This window comes from Salmo salar, chromosome 01 (assembly GCF_965601325.2).
Source record: "Salmo salar chromosome 01, fSalSal1, whole genome shotgun sequence".
In the NCBI taxonomy this organism is placed as follows: Eukaryota; Metazoa; Chordata; class Actinopteri; order Salmoniformes; family Salmonidae; genus Salmo; species Salmo salar.
In genome coordinates this window covers 44,563,215-44,578,820 of record NC_138291.1, presented here as the reverse complement: position 1 = coordinate 44,578,820, position 15,606 = coordinate 44,563,215, and the positions used below count along the sequence as shown (strand labels likewise).

General features: G+C 42.2%; 1 protein-coding gene across 1 annotated transcript in view; it reads left to right on the top strand.

Moving 5' to 3' along the window:
* Window positions 1–15,606, top strand: part of LOC106603637 (otoferlin) — a 34,242-nt gene that overhangs the window by 15,722 nt on the left and 2,914 nt on the right. The window contains exons 18-36 of the mRNA XM_082974710.1: window positions 240–364; window positions 584–718; window positions 1,934–2,095; window positions 4,696–4,815; window positions 5,000–5,161; window positions 5,411–5,573; window positions 5,715–5,785; window positions 5,897–5,929; window positions 6,088–6,216; window positions 6,336–6,411; window positions 7,764–7,852; window positions 8,123–8,260; window positions 8,531–8,668; window positions 13,069–13,196; window positions 13,429–13,599; window positions 13,933–14,093; window positions 14,342–14,484; window positions 15,229–15,317; window positions 15,468–15,566. Coding sequence (XP_082830836.1) covers window positions 240–364; window positions 584–718; window positions 1,934–2,095; window positions 4,696–4,815; window positions 5,000–5,161; window positions 5,411–5,573; window positions 5,715–5,785; window positions 5,897–5,929; window positions 6,088–6,216; window positions 6,336–6,411; window positions 7,764–7,852; window positions 8,123–8,260; window positions 8,531–8,668; window positions 13,069–13,196; window positions 13,429–13,599; window positions 13,933–14,093; window positions 14,342–14,484; window positions 15,229–15,317; window positions 15,468–15,566 — 2,332 coding nt within the window. The remainder of the gene's footprint in view (window positions 1–239; window positions 365–583; window positions 719–1,933; window positions 2,096–4,695; window positions 4,816–4,999; window positions 5,162–5,410; window positions 5,574–5,714; window positions 5,786–5,896; window positions 5,930–6,087; window positions 6,217–6,335; window positions 6,412–7,763; window positions 7,853–8,122; window positions 8,261–8,530; window positions 8,669–13,068; window positions 13,197–13,428; window positions 13,600–13,932; window positions 14,094–14,341; window positions 14,485–15,228; window positions 15,318–15,467; window positions 15,567–15,606) is intronic.

Here is a 15,606-nt window from a genome sequence, read left to right as displayed (position 1 = left end):
GCATGTGTACACATCTCCATAGAAATAGAATGATTTGAGTAGACAAATCCCTTGGCCTTACCCCTGTGGTCTTAGGTCTTAGGGACCACCAGGCTGCCCTCAGACCGTCAGGGAACTTTGACTTTGAATCTAAATGTATTTTCTTAAAATTCAAATTTTGTGCACATATTGTATCACTATGAATAAGGGAAACTAGAGTATCTCATTGATAAATGCTTGTGAATCTTCCCCCTCCACAGTGAAGCAGATCTTCCAGCTGAGGGTCCATATGTATCAGGCTCGCAGCCTGTTTGCAGCAGACAGCAGCGGCCTCTCAGACCCCTTCGCCAGGGTCTTCTTCTCCACACACAGCCAGGTCACAGAGGTAGGACAACTAGATTTGATTGTTTGTTTGTTTGTTTGTTCGTTCATTACAAAATACAATGAATCCACGAATATAACTATCGTCTTTGAACAGTGGTAAAGTTTGGGCCAGAATTTAAAGAGTCCGTATAAGAATTACATGGTGCAGAATGTTGAATGAGAGCAACAAGATGGTGAGCGAATTTAATGAATCGATGAATGAATATCACTCTCTGTCCAGGTGCTGAATGAGACACTGTGCCCCACCTGGGACCAGCTGATGGTGTATGACAACGTAGAACTGTTTGGAGAAGTCGGAGAACTGAGGGACGACCCGCCTATCATCGTCATAGAAATCTATGACCAGGACACGGTGGTAAGCATGATGCCTGGTTAGAACTCATGTCAGAACAGATCGATCATAACAGATTCTATCTGAATTTCAATTGATCATCTGACAACACATACAGTCGTTTAGATTTCCAGACCACTCTTTCCTTGCTGCTCAAGTCGTCTAAGTAACATAAATGTCATTCAAATATGAATTAGGCTCTGCATTTGAATGAGATACTGTAGCATGTACTTTGTTAGCGTCATTGTAAAAGAATGTGGCACCTTATATGTTTATCAGATTGGACAGAATTGTTATGAATTATATTTGAAAGAATGTATATGTTGACTCAACTGATGATCATACAATTTATTCCTGAACATAAACACCATTGTTTTGGATGACCTTTACTCTGGATAAGTAGAGTGTGAACTGAATTCTGATTGACAGTTTGTAGTAGCGTTATGCTCCAAGGCAGGGCTCTCCAACTCTGTTCCTGGAGAGCTACCCTCCTGAAGTTTTTTACTCCAGTCCCAGTTGTACCAAGCCTGATTCAGCCACATGGATTCAGTTTATCAACCAGCTAATTATTACAATCAGGTGTGCTAGATTAAGGTTGGAGGGAAACATACAGGACGGTAGCTCTCCAGGAACAGGGTTGGAGAGCCTTGGCCCAAGGCATGCAAGAGGTATAAGATTTAGCTGAAATGACAAATTCACTGGACATCAGCCTTATCCCTCTTGCATTCCTTCAATGAAAGCTTGTTGCTTATGTGGTACAGTGGTTATGTTTGGGTGTCTTGCCATTGTTTTCTAGCCTGGTCCCAGATCTGTTTGTGCGTATAGATAACTCCTATGGTCGAGTTGTCAAAGCATTACAAACAGATCTGGAACCAGGCTAGTTGTTCTTCATTGTTCTGTTGTGTTTTCTTGAGCTTTGAAGCATGTGCATTGTCAAGCCATGCTTCTGTGTTAGGTAAAGCTGATGCCATACTTAACGTATTGATAAATTACGTGCCATAAAGACCCTTTATTGTATTTCTTATGGTACTGTTTTTTAAATGGCACATTTTTCTCTTAAAACGCTTGTAATGTAAACACCGGCCAATTTCCTTGGATTGTAGATTGTACAGTATACCAAAGAGACCATTCTTTCAAATATTTAAACCTTAATATTTGTGGATGTAGTGTGGACCTTGATTTACCACAGATGTTTCAGGGTTATATTTGATTGTATCCCATGTTATGATGTGACTCCAGGTTAAAGCAGAGTTCATGGGCAGGACCTTCGCCAAGCCTATAACCAAGATGGCGGATGAACACTACGGACCTCCACGTTTCCCTCCCCAACTAGAGTACTACCAGATCTATAGGGGGAACTGCACCGCTGGAGAAATGCTGGCGGCCTTCGAACTGCTGCAGGTAAGCCCGGCAATAGGTCAACTTTCCACACTATTTGTCTAAGAGTAGAGGGAAATTGGTTGGTAGAAGTTGAATGTTGACTTTCAAGTTGCCTTTCAAAGTTGATGTATTCAGAGATTTCCTAGGTTAAAGGTCCAATGCAGTCATTTTTATCTCAATATCAAATCATTCTGTGTAACAATTAAGTACCTTACTGTGATTGTTTTCAATTAAAATGGTCAAAGATAAACAAAAATAGCTTCTTAGCAAAGGGCAATTTCTCAAGCAAGAATTTTGAAGGACTATCTGGGAGTGGTCTGAGTGGTCTGACCAACTTCACATATAAATCTGGGTTATAGACCTGTCATTATCATTGAAAGCAAGTCTAAGAAGCGGTAGATCAGTTCTATGTGCGCTATTTCTATGCTTCCCGTTATTAAGTTTCGTTTTTACGTCTTTTACTTTCAGTTTTATACACCAACTTCAAACAGCTGAAAATACAATGTTTTATGGAAAATATATTTCACAGCGGTTTAGATGGTACAATACACTATAGTTATTTGTTTTGTCACATAAACTGCAATTAAGGAAACTATTTGAATTTTTGCAACCAGGAAATGGCAGAGTGATTTCTGCATAGGGCATCTTTAAAAACTACATCCCACCAAACAGGCTGAAATTTCAGGCGGTCTTTTCAAACAGCAAATTTTTATCATAATTTTCACAATTTCACAATATTATTCCAACTTCATTGTGTGGAAATATATATAAAACACAGGAAAATCTGGTGCATTGGGCCTTTAAAATCCCCTGGGCCTTTAATAACAGTCAAACAAAACAAAATGTCTGCCAGACATGTAATTATAAATGCTTTGATTAGACCCAAATTAATCAGTAATGTTGATGTCTGCAGTCTCCTGTACGGCTCAGTTGGTAGAGTATGGCACTTGCAATTCCAGGATTGTGGGTTTGATTCCTAGGGCCACCCAGACTGTATAGTCGCTTTGGATAAAAGCCACTTCTAAATGGCATATTTTATACACTGCTCAAAAAAATAAAGGGAACACTTAAACAACACAATGTAACGCCAAGTCAATCACACTTCTGTGAAATCAAACTGTCCACTTAGGAAGCAACACTGATTGACAATAAATGTCACATGCTTTTGTGCAAATGGAATAGACAACAGGTGGAAATTATAGGCAATTAGCAAGACAGCCCCCAATAAAGGAGTGGTTCTGCAGGTGGGGACCACAGACCACTTCTCAGTTCCTATGCTTCCTGGCTGATGTTTTGGTCACTTTTGAATGCTGGCGGTGCTTTCACTCTAGTGGTAGCATGAGACGGAGTCTACAACCCACACAAGTGGCTCAGGTAGTGCAGCTCATCCAGGATGGCACATCAATGCGAGCTGTGGCAAGATGGTTTGCTGTGTCTGTCAGCGTAGTGTCCAGAGCATGGAGGCGCTACCAGGAGACAGGCCAGTACATCAGGAGACGTGGAGGAGGCCGTAGGAGGGCAACAACCCAGCAGCAGGACCGCTACCTCCGCCTTTGTGCGAGGAGCAGGAGGAGCACTGCCAGAGCCCTGCAAAATGACCTCCAGCAGGCCACAAATGTGCATATGTCTGCTCAAACGGTCAGAAACAGACTCCATGAGGGTGGTATGAGGGCCCGACGTCCACAGGTGGGGGTTGTGCTTACAGCCCAACACCGTGCAGGACGTTTGGCATTTTCCAGAGACTCTGGGCTCTTCACAGATGAAAGCAGGTTCACACTGAGCACATGTGACAGACGAGACAGTCTGGAGACGCCGTGGAGAACGTTCTGCTGCCTGCAACATCCTCCAGCATGACCGGTTTGGCGGTGGGTCAGTCATGGTGTGGGGTGGCATTTCTTTGGGGGGCCGCACAGCCCTCCATGTGCTTGCCAGAGGTAGCCTGACTGCCATTAGGTACCAAGATGAGATCCTCAGACCCCTTGTGAGACCATATGCTGGTGCGATTGGCCCTGGGTTCCTCCTAATGCAAGACAATGCTAGACCTCATGTGGCTGGAGTGTGTCAGTAGTTCCTGCAAGAGGAAGGCATTGATGCTATGGACTGGCCCGCCCGTTCCCCAGACCTGAATCTAATTCAGCACATCTGGGACATCATGTCTCGCTCCATCCACCAACGCCACATTGCACCACAGACTGTCCAGGAGTTGGCGGATGCTTTAGTCCAGGTCTGGGAGGAGATCCCTCAGGAGACCATCCGCCACCTCATCAGAAGCATGCCCAGGCGTTGTAGGGAGGTCATACAGGCACGTGGAGGCCACACACACTACTGAGCCTCATTTTGACTTGTTTTAAGGACATTACATCAAAGTTGGATCAGCCTGTAGTGTGGTTTTCCACATTAATTTTGAGTGTGACTCCAAATCCAGACCTCCATGGGTTGATAAATTGGATTTCCATTGATTATTTTTATGTGATTTTGTTGTCAGCACATTCAACTATGTAAAGAAAAAAGTATTTAATAAGATTATTTATTTCATTCAGATCTAGGATGTGTTGTTTAAGTGTTCCCCTTATTTTTTGGAGCAGTATATTGTTATTATATTATGTCTGTTCATGTTTCAGATTGGTCCTCATGGTAAAGCTGACCTGCCGCCCATCGATGGTCCTACAGACATGGACCGTGGTCCCATCCTACCTGTCCCTCTGGGCATCAGACCAGTCCTCAGCAAGTACAGGATCGAGGTGGGAATTAAACTCCTCTTGGCCTTGAAATACAGGAAGTGTAGCTGTAAATATTGCACTGTAAATGTTGATGTAACATATGAAATCCTTATGTACTGCTTATGAATGTAGTATGTATGGGTTATAAATGTGTTATGAAGTCCTTATGTCGGTACCCTTTAAATAAAGTGTTACTGAAATGTAGGTGCTGTTCTGGGGCCTGAGGGACCTGAAGAGGGTCAACCTAGCCGCGGTGGACAGGCCTCGTGTGGACATAGAATGTGCCGGTAAAGGAGTCCAGTCTTCCCTCATCCAGAACTACAAGAAAAATCCCAACTTCGGCACCCTGGTTAAGATGTTTGAGGTGGTAAGTTCTTTTTAAAAATCATTCCATCGTTCACCTGGTTATCTCACCTGATAACAACCAAAATATAACGACTTTCCCATGACACTGTGACGGCGTCATGAAAACTAAATCTTTACCTTATTGTAACAATTGGTTGTAATCTGGTTATATGACGTCTTCTTAACCAGACAACCATTTTACAAACAGGAAATGACACCGTAAAGGTGCCAAATTTAGCCCATTCATTTCCTGTGAACTTGTGTTCTCCAGGATCTGCCTGAGAACGAGCTGCTCCACCCTCCCCTGAACATCAGAGTGGTGGACTGCAGAGCGTTCGGTCGTTACACCTTGGTGGGGAACCATGCTGTCACGTCCCTACGCAAGTTCATTTACCGGGCAGCAGACAAGCACGCCAACAACTGGAACACTCAAGGTACACACACACACACATACACGCACGCACACAAGTGCACCTACACACACAAACGAACACACACGCACAAACAAACCCACACCTCGCTGTGCCCTTACACTGTGATTTGTACATACTAACGCAGTCTTTGTCCTCTCACAGAGGAGATCATTGTCAACTATGAGCCAGAGCCCACCATCAAGAAGATGGAGACCATGGTCAAGCTGGACTCTGTAAGATCTCACACCATTAAATGAATGTTAACTTTAGTAATAAACTTGAATAAAAACATCCTAACTGAGTTGTAATATGATTGATATCATTTGTTGTGTGGTATTTTCCAGGGGTCTGATGCTGTGGTTAAAATTGAGGTAGGTGTTATGACGTTGATCTGGGAATGTCTCTTTTTCTCATTGTAGGAGCAATGTTAAAAACATTTGTACCTGACAGTTTATTTGAAAAGGTTAGTACAGTAGTTTGGAAACAGTAAACGGCCTATTGCAACCTGCAATCTAACCTTGCATTGATATTTTAGGAGGATGAGAAGGGAGGGAAGAAGAAGAAAAGGAAGAAAGGAGGAGACGAGGTGGAGGAGGAGGAGTTTGATGAGAGCATGTTGGATTGGTGGTCCAAGTATTTTGCCTCGATTGAAACTCTGATGGAGGTGAGGCCACCAGGGAAAATGGCTACATTTGGCTTCATTTTAATACTCATAATTGAATTTAAAAAGTGATCCTGTCAATATGTATTGGATATTATTGGTTTGTGTGTCTTACTCTGTAGATTCTCAAGGCTCAGGAGGCAGCTATGGCGGATGCTGAGGAGAAAGAGGACCAGGATATTGCTGTTGAGGGCGGCGGTAACAAAAACAATCCTAAACTCATGTGGAAAACACAAGAGCAGCAAATCTATTAGATCTAAACCATATCTGTACACATTTCATACAAATATACATCGTATTATGTATCATCAATTTAGGTTGTTTAGGTTGTTGATGTTTGTTAATTTGGTAGAAATTGACAAGTAGATATTATGTCTTGTAGATGGTCCAGCATGATTAGATAGTCCAGCATAATCATGAATCTCTGTATATTGATTGAGACTTTAAAGTAGAATATAATTGTTGCGGTAATAGGGAATGATCATGTTGTGAGGTTGTATTCTATGTCCACTTTCATGTGCCTAATACATGCTGTCCTCTTCAAATCATGACAACCCGTACTACTAACCCTTCACATGACCCCTGACATCTGCTGTAGTTCATCACTGCATACATTTACACAGACATGAATCCATGATTTCCATCACTTCATAACTCAGATAATGACCTCCTCCTACTCTCCTGCTATATATTACCATAGGCCTGCCATGAACGTTGACTAAGAATAATATGACTAATAAAACCACATCTAGTGCGTATACAGTGTTATGTATAGCTTTTACATAACATGATACATCAAATATTTATAGAAAACTAACTTGAACAAATGTTTTGGAATCCAAAATGCACTATTCCAAAATCCAAAATGCACTATTAGTGGCTAGTGTTCATTTCCTTAAAGTGGCCAGTGATTCCTAATCTGTCTATAGGCAGCAGCCTCTGATGTGCAGGAGATGGCTGTTTAACAGTCAGTGATGTAGTATAGAATACAATACAGTATATACATATGAAATGGGTGATGCAATATGTAAACACAATTTAAAAGTGACTAAGATACCGTAGAATAGCGTTGAGTGCAGTTTATACATATGAGATGAGTAATGCTAGATACAGAAACATTATTAAAGTGACTAGTGATCCATTTCTAAAAGTGGTCAGTGATTCCTAATCTATGTCTATAGGCAGCCGCCCCTGATGTGCTGGTGATGGCTGTTTAACAGTCTGATGGCCTTGAGAAAGAAGCTGTTTTTCAGTCTCTCGGTTCTAAGTTTAGTGATAAAGTTTATACTCTTAAGCTAAGCTAATGACCTATTCCTATTGGGTAAATGTTGTCTTAGCTATTCTGACTGTTGCACTGGCATTCACTGTATATACTGTTCATTGTGTATACAGTGGGCAAAATACATTGGTTTGCCAACTTGCATGTTGAATTCATGTCTTGAGTGCCCCACCAACTCTCCTCTCCATCTCTCCACCCTCACCCTCACCCCCCTCATCCCTCACTCCTAACCTATTCTCAGAGATCAAACCTGATAACTCTCTTGTCAAAGGAAAGAGAGGCAAGGGAAAGAAGGAGAAGAAGAGGGCTGGGCCTGGAGACATGCCAGAGAAGAAAAAGCACAACATTGATGAGCTACAGGTATGTGGTTACTCAACAGTGGGCCCTAGTGAGCAAAACTGGTTGATATTATGTTATTACAACCAGAATTGTAATTTCAAACACTTTATCCCAATTTTACCCACTGGAACCTGTCTCTAAGCTTAAACAAGTCTGGGCAATGGGTTGAAGTCTCTGGGCAGTTTTGGGTCAAATACTGTATACTCTTTATTTGTTGTTGATATGTTTAAATACGTTTCTTTAGAAATTATGTTTTTAATGTATAGAGTACTTTTTGTATTTCCTCATTAGGTGTACCCCAAGGAGCTGGAGAATGAGTTTGATAACTTTGAAGACTGGCTTCACACCTTCAACCTGTTCAGAGGGAAGGCCGGAGACGACGACGACCAGAACATGGCGGATGAAGACAGGATTATTGGCAAATTCAAAGTAAAACCCCTTTCACACAGAGGGTGTTCCCTACTTTGTACCTTCTTTTTTGTCGGCGATAGAAGAGAGATGGAACTAGCCCAGCCCCAGATCTTCTTGTGCTGTACAGAGACTGTATAATATATCATATACTGTATAGCCAACTCCTATAGTTCTTGTTCAACGATTATGTCTATACAGCATAAACATATCTGGGACCAGGCTAGAAAGGAACTGGATTGAGTCCGTTATTGTGTTAAATCTCACCACAATTGCCTGTGTATATTTCAGGGTTCTCTGTGCATGTACAAAGTGCCGGTGTCAGATGAGATGCAGAGGGAGATGGGCTTTGACTCCAACATGGGCATGTTCCAGAACATTCCAACTAATGACCCAATCAACGTCCTAGTCCGGGTCTATATCATCAGGGTATGTACACTACTCTCTATTGTGTACCTACAATAGTACTTATATGTCAGACTCTATGTCATCAGGGTAGTTACACAACACTGCACTCAGGTGAGAGTACAGTGCCTATATAAAGTCTACAACCCCCTTGGGATTAAAATTGATTTCATTGTCATTTTTTCTCAATCTACACAATATTTTTTTTAAAGTAGAAGAGAAATTCTACAACAAATGTAAGATTAATGAAACAATAAACACTAATATACCTTGATAGGTATTCACCCACAACATGTTAATCAGTGCATGTTTCAAATACCTTTGGCAGCGATCACAGCTGTGAGTCTTCTTGGGTAAGTCTCATAAGAGCTTTGCACACCCGCATTGTCTGCACCCATTATTCGTTTTTTTAAATTCTTCAAATGCTGTCAAGGTGTTGGGGATCATGGCTAGACAGCAATTTAAGTCTTGCCATAGATTTTCAAGCAGATTTAAGTCAAAACTCTAACTTGGCCCCTCAGGAACATTCACTGTCTTCTTGCTAAGCAACTCCAGTGTAGATTTGGCCTTGTGTTTTTAGGTTATTGTCCTGCTGAAAGGTGAATTCCTCTTCCAGTGTCTGGTGTAAAGCAGACTGAAGCAGATTTTCCTCTAGGATTTTTCTTGTGCTTACAGTAGCTCCATCCTGTTTATTTTCATCCTGAAAAACTCCCCAGTCTTTGCCGATATCAAGCTTACCCATACCATGATGCAGCCACCATTCTTGAAAATAAGGAGGCAGTTACTCAGTGACGTGTTGTGTTGGATTTGCCCCAAACATAAGGCTTTCCATTTAGACCAAAAAGTATATTATTTAGCTGTATTTTTTTGCAGCATTACTTTAGTGCCTTGTTGCATACATATGCATGTTTTTGTAATCTTTTTTATTCTGTATATTTGTATTTTTCTTTTCACTCTGTCATTTTTGTCATTATTGTGGAGTCACTACAATGTTGTTGATCCATCCTCCGTTTTTTCCCAGGTAGTCTCAAGGTTTTGCTCGCCTGAGTTAAAACACCTTATGATAAGCTGTAGACCATACTATTTACCAAGAGAGTTTTCATCTGTTTTTTTTGTAGCTGTATATTTACAAGCACAAACCGATACTGGCACTAACACCACACTCAACAAGGTGTATAGGGCCATAAGCAAACAAGAAAATGCTCATCCCGAGGCGGTGCTCTTAGAGGCCGTGGATTTTAATGCAGGAAAACCGAAATCCGTTTGACTGACCTAATTTCTACCAGTATGTCACCTGTGCAATAAGAGGGAAATAAACTCTAGATCAACTTTACTCCACACACAGAGACGCATACAAAGCTCTCCCCCGTCCATTTGGCAAATGGACCATAACTCTATCCTCCTGATTCCTGCTTACAAGCAAAAACTCTAACAGGAAGTACTCAATACAGAAGTGGTCCAATGAAGCGGACGCTAAGCTACAGGACTGTTTCGCTAGCACAGACTGGAATATGTTCCGGGATTCCACCAATGGCGTTGAGGAGTTTACCACATCAGTTGCAGGCTTCATTAATAAGTGCATCGAGGACGTTGTCCCCACATACATACATATCCCAACTAGAAGCGTTGGATTCCAGGTATCCTCACTGAGCTAAAGCCTAGAGCTGCCCCTTTCTAGGAGCAGGACACTAATCCGGACGCTTATAAGAAATTGCGCTACATCCTCCGACGAACCATCAAACAGGCAAAGCATCAGTATAGGACTAAGATCGAATCCTACTACACCGGCTCTGACGCTCGTCGGATGTGGCAGGGCTTGCAAACTATCACGGATGATAAAGGGAAACCCAGCTGAGAGCTGCCCAGTGACGCGAGCCTACCAGATGAGCTAAATGCCTTCTATGCTCGCTTTGAGGCAAGCAATACTAAAGCATGCGTTAGAGTACCAGCTGTTCCAGAACGACTGTATGATCACGTTCTCCATAGCCAATGTGAGTGAGACCTTTAAACAGGTTAACATTCACAAGGCCGCAGGGCCAGACGGGTTACCAGGACGTGTTCTCAGAGCAACAGATCCACAGATGGCGCAATCTCTATTACACTCCACACTGCCCTTTCCCACCTGGACAAAAGGAACACCTACGTGAGAATGCTGTTCAATGACTACAGCATTCAACACCAGTGTGCCCTCCAAGCACATCACTAGCTAAGGACACTGGGACTGAACACATCCCTCTGCAACTGGACCCTGGACTTCCTGACGGGCCACCTCCAGGTGGTGGTGTTAGGCAACAACACATCTGCCACGCTGACCCTTAACACAGGGGCCCCTCCTGCGTGCGTGCTCAGTCCCCTCCTGTACCCCCTGTTCATCCATGACTGCGTGGCCGTGCACGACTCCAACACCATCATTAAGTTTGCCGACGACACGACTGTGGTAGGCCTGATGAGACAACCTATAGAGAGGAGGTCAGAGACCTGGCAACGTGTGCCAGATAAAGAAGTTTATTGTGGAATACAGCAAACGGAGGGCCGAACACGCCCCCATTCACACCGACGGGGCTGTAGTGGAGCAGGTCAAGAGCTTCAAGTTCCTCGGTGTCCTAATCACCAAGGACCTATCATGGTCCAAACACACCAACACAGTTGTGAACAGGACACGACAACACCTCTTCCCCCTCAGGAGGCTGAAAATATTTGGCATGGTCCTCAGATCCTTAAAAGTTATACAGCTGCACCATTGAGAGCATCTTGACTGGCTGCATCACTGCTCGGTATGGCAACTGCTCGGCATCCGACCGCAAGGCGCTACCGAGGGTCGTGCGTACGGCCCAATAGATCACTGGGGCAAAACTCCCTGCCATCCAGGACCTCTATACCAGGGGAAGGCCCTAAAAATTGTCAGACTCCAGCCACCCAAGTCTTAGATGGTTCTCTCTGCTACCGCACGGCAAGCAGTGCCGGAGTGTCTGGGACAAAAAGGCGCCTTAACAGCTTCCACCCCCAAGCCATAAGACTGCTCAACAGTTAATCAAATGGCTTCCCGGACTATTTACATTGACCCATTTATTATTTATTTCTTTATCTTAATTGTTTTGCACTGACTCTCTTTCACTGGCTCTCTGCACACTCACTCGACTTTACCCACACACTCACACATACTACACTGACACTCCAACACACACACAAACGCACACACATATACACTACATACGCACACACACACACAAAACACACACACATGCATATTGACGCCACACACACACACACACACACACACACACACACACACACACACACACACACACACACACACACACACACACACACACACACACACACACACACACACCACACACACACACACACACACACACACACACACTTTCATACGCTGCTGCTGCTGTGTTTATTATATATCCTGATTGCCTAGTCATTTTTACCCCTACCCACATGTACATACCTCAATTATTGTACTACCTCAATTACCTCAACTACCTCGTACCCCTGCACATTCACTACATCCTGGTGCACCATGTGTATAGCCTTGTTATTATTGTTTAATTATTTCCTTTTTTATTTAGAAAATGTTTCTTACTTTTTAATGCTGGGAATGGGCTTGTAAGTAAGCATTCAACTGTAAAGACTACAGCTGTTGTAATTCAGCGCATGTGACCAATAACATCTGATTTGATTTGATCACAGCCATTGAACTCTGTAGCTGTTTTAAAATCAACAATGGCCTCATGGTGACATGAGCAGTTTCCTTCCTGTCCTGCAGCTCTGTTCAGAAGGACGACTGCATCTTCGATGTGTCTGGGTGGTTTAATACATCATCCACAACATAATTATTATCTTGACCATGCTTAAAGAGATATTCAATGTTTGATTTGTTATTGTTACCCATCTACCAATCACTGCCATTCTTTATGAGGCTTTCCAAAAGCTGCCTGGTCTTTGTAGTTGAGTACTTGTCAGAGAGACCTTACAGATGTTGTATGTATGGGAGACAGGGGAAAAGGTAGCCATTCTATTATTTCACACAGAGTGACTATAACATATAACTTGTGATTTGCTGAGCCAAATTTCACTTCTGAACTAATTTAGGGTTGGCTAAACAAAGGGGGTGAATACTTATGCAATGACTATATTTTATTTATTAAATATGTATTCATTTGTAAAAATGTGTACAATTTTCCTTTCACTTTGATATTACGGAGTATTTTGGGTAGATCAATGACAAAAAAATTACAATTAAATCTATTTCAATCCCACTTTATAAGGCAACAAAATGTGAAAAGTTTCAAGGGGATGTAGACTTTCTATAGGCACTGTAAATAAACTATCCTGTGATTATAAACATGTAATGTCTTGATTGTCAAATAAAACAAAATAAAATCTCTCTACTTGATACTTTCCTGCAGGCTACTGACCTGCATCCAGCGGATATCAATGGAAAAGCAGATCCATACATCGCTATCAAACTGGGCAAGTCAGATATCAAAGACAAAGATAACTACATCTCCAAACAACTCAACCCTATCTTTGGCAAGTGAGTGGAGAAGCTCTAAAAACACAATTTCGTCCATTTCCACTAACATTCATGATGTCGTAATATAGTGAATTTATCTTTAATACGGCCTTAATTCTTAATAGCATACAAGATAGCCAAGTCATTTACTATTGATGATTGGCAAAAATGTAAAACCTGTGGAAAATTATAACCAAAAGTTAACAAAGTCATTTACTTAACTTAACAAAGTCATTTATTTTGATCCCATCAGATCCTTTGACATCGAGGCCACATTTCCCATCGACTCCACACTAACAGTGTCAGTCTATGACTGGGATTTAGTGGGCACTGACGATCTCATCGGAGAAACCAAACTGGATCTGGAGAACCGATACTACAGCAAACACAGAGCAATATGTGGCGTCCCATCTAAATATGCCATGTAAGTGTGGCCTAGCTCTCCGTAACCTGACGCCATTTACAGTACATGTAGTCAATATATACCAACAGCACAGGATACTATGTCAATTCATTTAGCAATATTCTTAATACTTACGACTTCAGTCTGCAGTAACGAGCAACATAAACTTAATAGGATCATACTTTCCTGTATTTAGATATTATTGTTGATTATACCTAGGGATCCCTTGATAAAGAGATTCATTTCTCAATGGGACTCACCTGGATAAATAAAGGATCAATTAATACCATATATTATCTTATAAGAACTGTGAGGGATTTGTGTGTCAGCCATCATTGTTATTCATTCCTGTAGCCATGGCTACAACGTGTGGCGGGACCCCCTGAAGCCGACCCAAATCCTGGCCAAGCTGTGTAAGGAGGGTAAGCTGGATGGGCCACACTACGGCCCTGGAGGACGGGTCAAGGTGGCCAACCGGGTCTTCATGGGCCCAACTGAGATCGAAGATGAAAATGGTACTGTATTTAGCACAACAGAATAACAGTACCTGAAATGCTTCTTTAACCTTCTATGTTGGTTACTGTACCCTGAAATACCCCCAGCCTGGTATTTTACTCTGCCTGAAATACCCCCTCATGTACAACTGATCATATAGGTCTATGATGTTATGAGCTTTCCCAAGTACCCCTTGTGTGTAAGCCAGGTAGCACTAGACTAGTCTGTGCTGTAAGTCTGTCTGGGTTGGTCTGATGATGTTCTTTAGGTCTGAAGAAGCAGACGGATGAGCACCTGGCCCTGACAGTGTTGAAGCACTGGGAGGACATCCCCAGGGTGGGCTGTAAACTGATTCCAGAACATGTGGAGACCAGGCCACTCCTCAACCCTGACAAGCCTGGGATCGAACAGGTAGGACAAGTGTTAAGGTTGTGCTTGCTAACTGCCTGAGTGCCTGCTTCAGTGTCTTTCAAACAATCCAGCTGGTGAAGGTTGTAAAGCAAATCTGAAGTAGAGTAGAGTGAAGTTCACAATCTGATGGGGAAATATGATTATACTCTTAGGTAAAGTATTTATTTTTAAGGCAATCTCGGTAGAAATGGGTCAAATAGAGAGGTTCAAGACCCTTGTGTGACATCACAGTAAAATAGATGGATGTATTGCAAAAGGAAATAGTAAAATGGTAATATACTGGGACAGATGGGTTAGTCTGTTGACATCTGAGGGGTGGAATTAAGATTACAAGGTTAATTTGACGATGCACTTGGAGTCTAGTACAAATAGGTGGAGGCTATATGTATATGCAGTGAATTTTTACATTTTCCAACCAGGGGAGGGGGGTGGTAAAATAAAAATAAAATAAAAAAGGGGATCAGAAATTATGCAACTAATGTTATTTTATAAACTAATCTGTATGCTAGTTTCAAAGCAACAAAAAAAAGAATAAATATATAAAATTAACAAAAGTTCACATCTTTTTCACGTGAAGGTTCTGTAGGCCTTAATATTTAGGGTTGATTTTAGTGTTTTGCGTAGCACAGTTTCGGGGGGCGGGGGGGGGGGGCCCTGCTTTGCAGGGGCTGCAGGGTTGTGTGCCATGACAGTGGTTCAATTGTATCACATCCCAAGTTTGTCTTTGTGTTTCTCTATGTGTAGGGGAGGATTGAGATGTGGGTGGACATGTTCCCCAAGGATATGCCTGCACCTGGACCTGCCATTGATATTTCACCCAGGAAACCAAAGAAGTATGTTCTAGTACAATGTAACGTGCTTTTAAAAACATTTAGTGAGATCATTTGCAAAGTAAATTCCCCATGTTATATGATCAGATATATCACATTACAGACATATCACTTAAATCATTTGTTTTTAATACTTTGTCTGGTGGTCGGCAGGTTTGAACTGAGGGTGATCATCTGGAACACAGACGAGGTCATTCTGGAGGATGATGACATCTTCACTGGAGAAAAGTCCAGTGATATCTTCGTGCGAGGGTTAAGAATGTTTCCTTTGAAATATATGTTTTTCGAACTT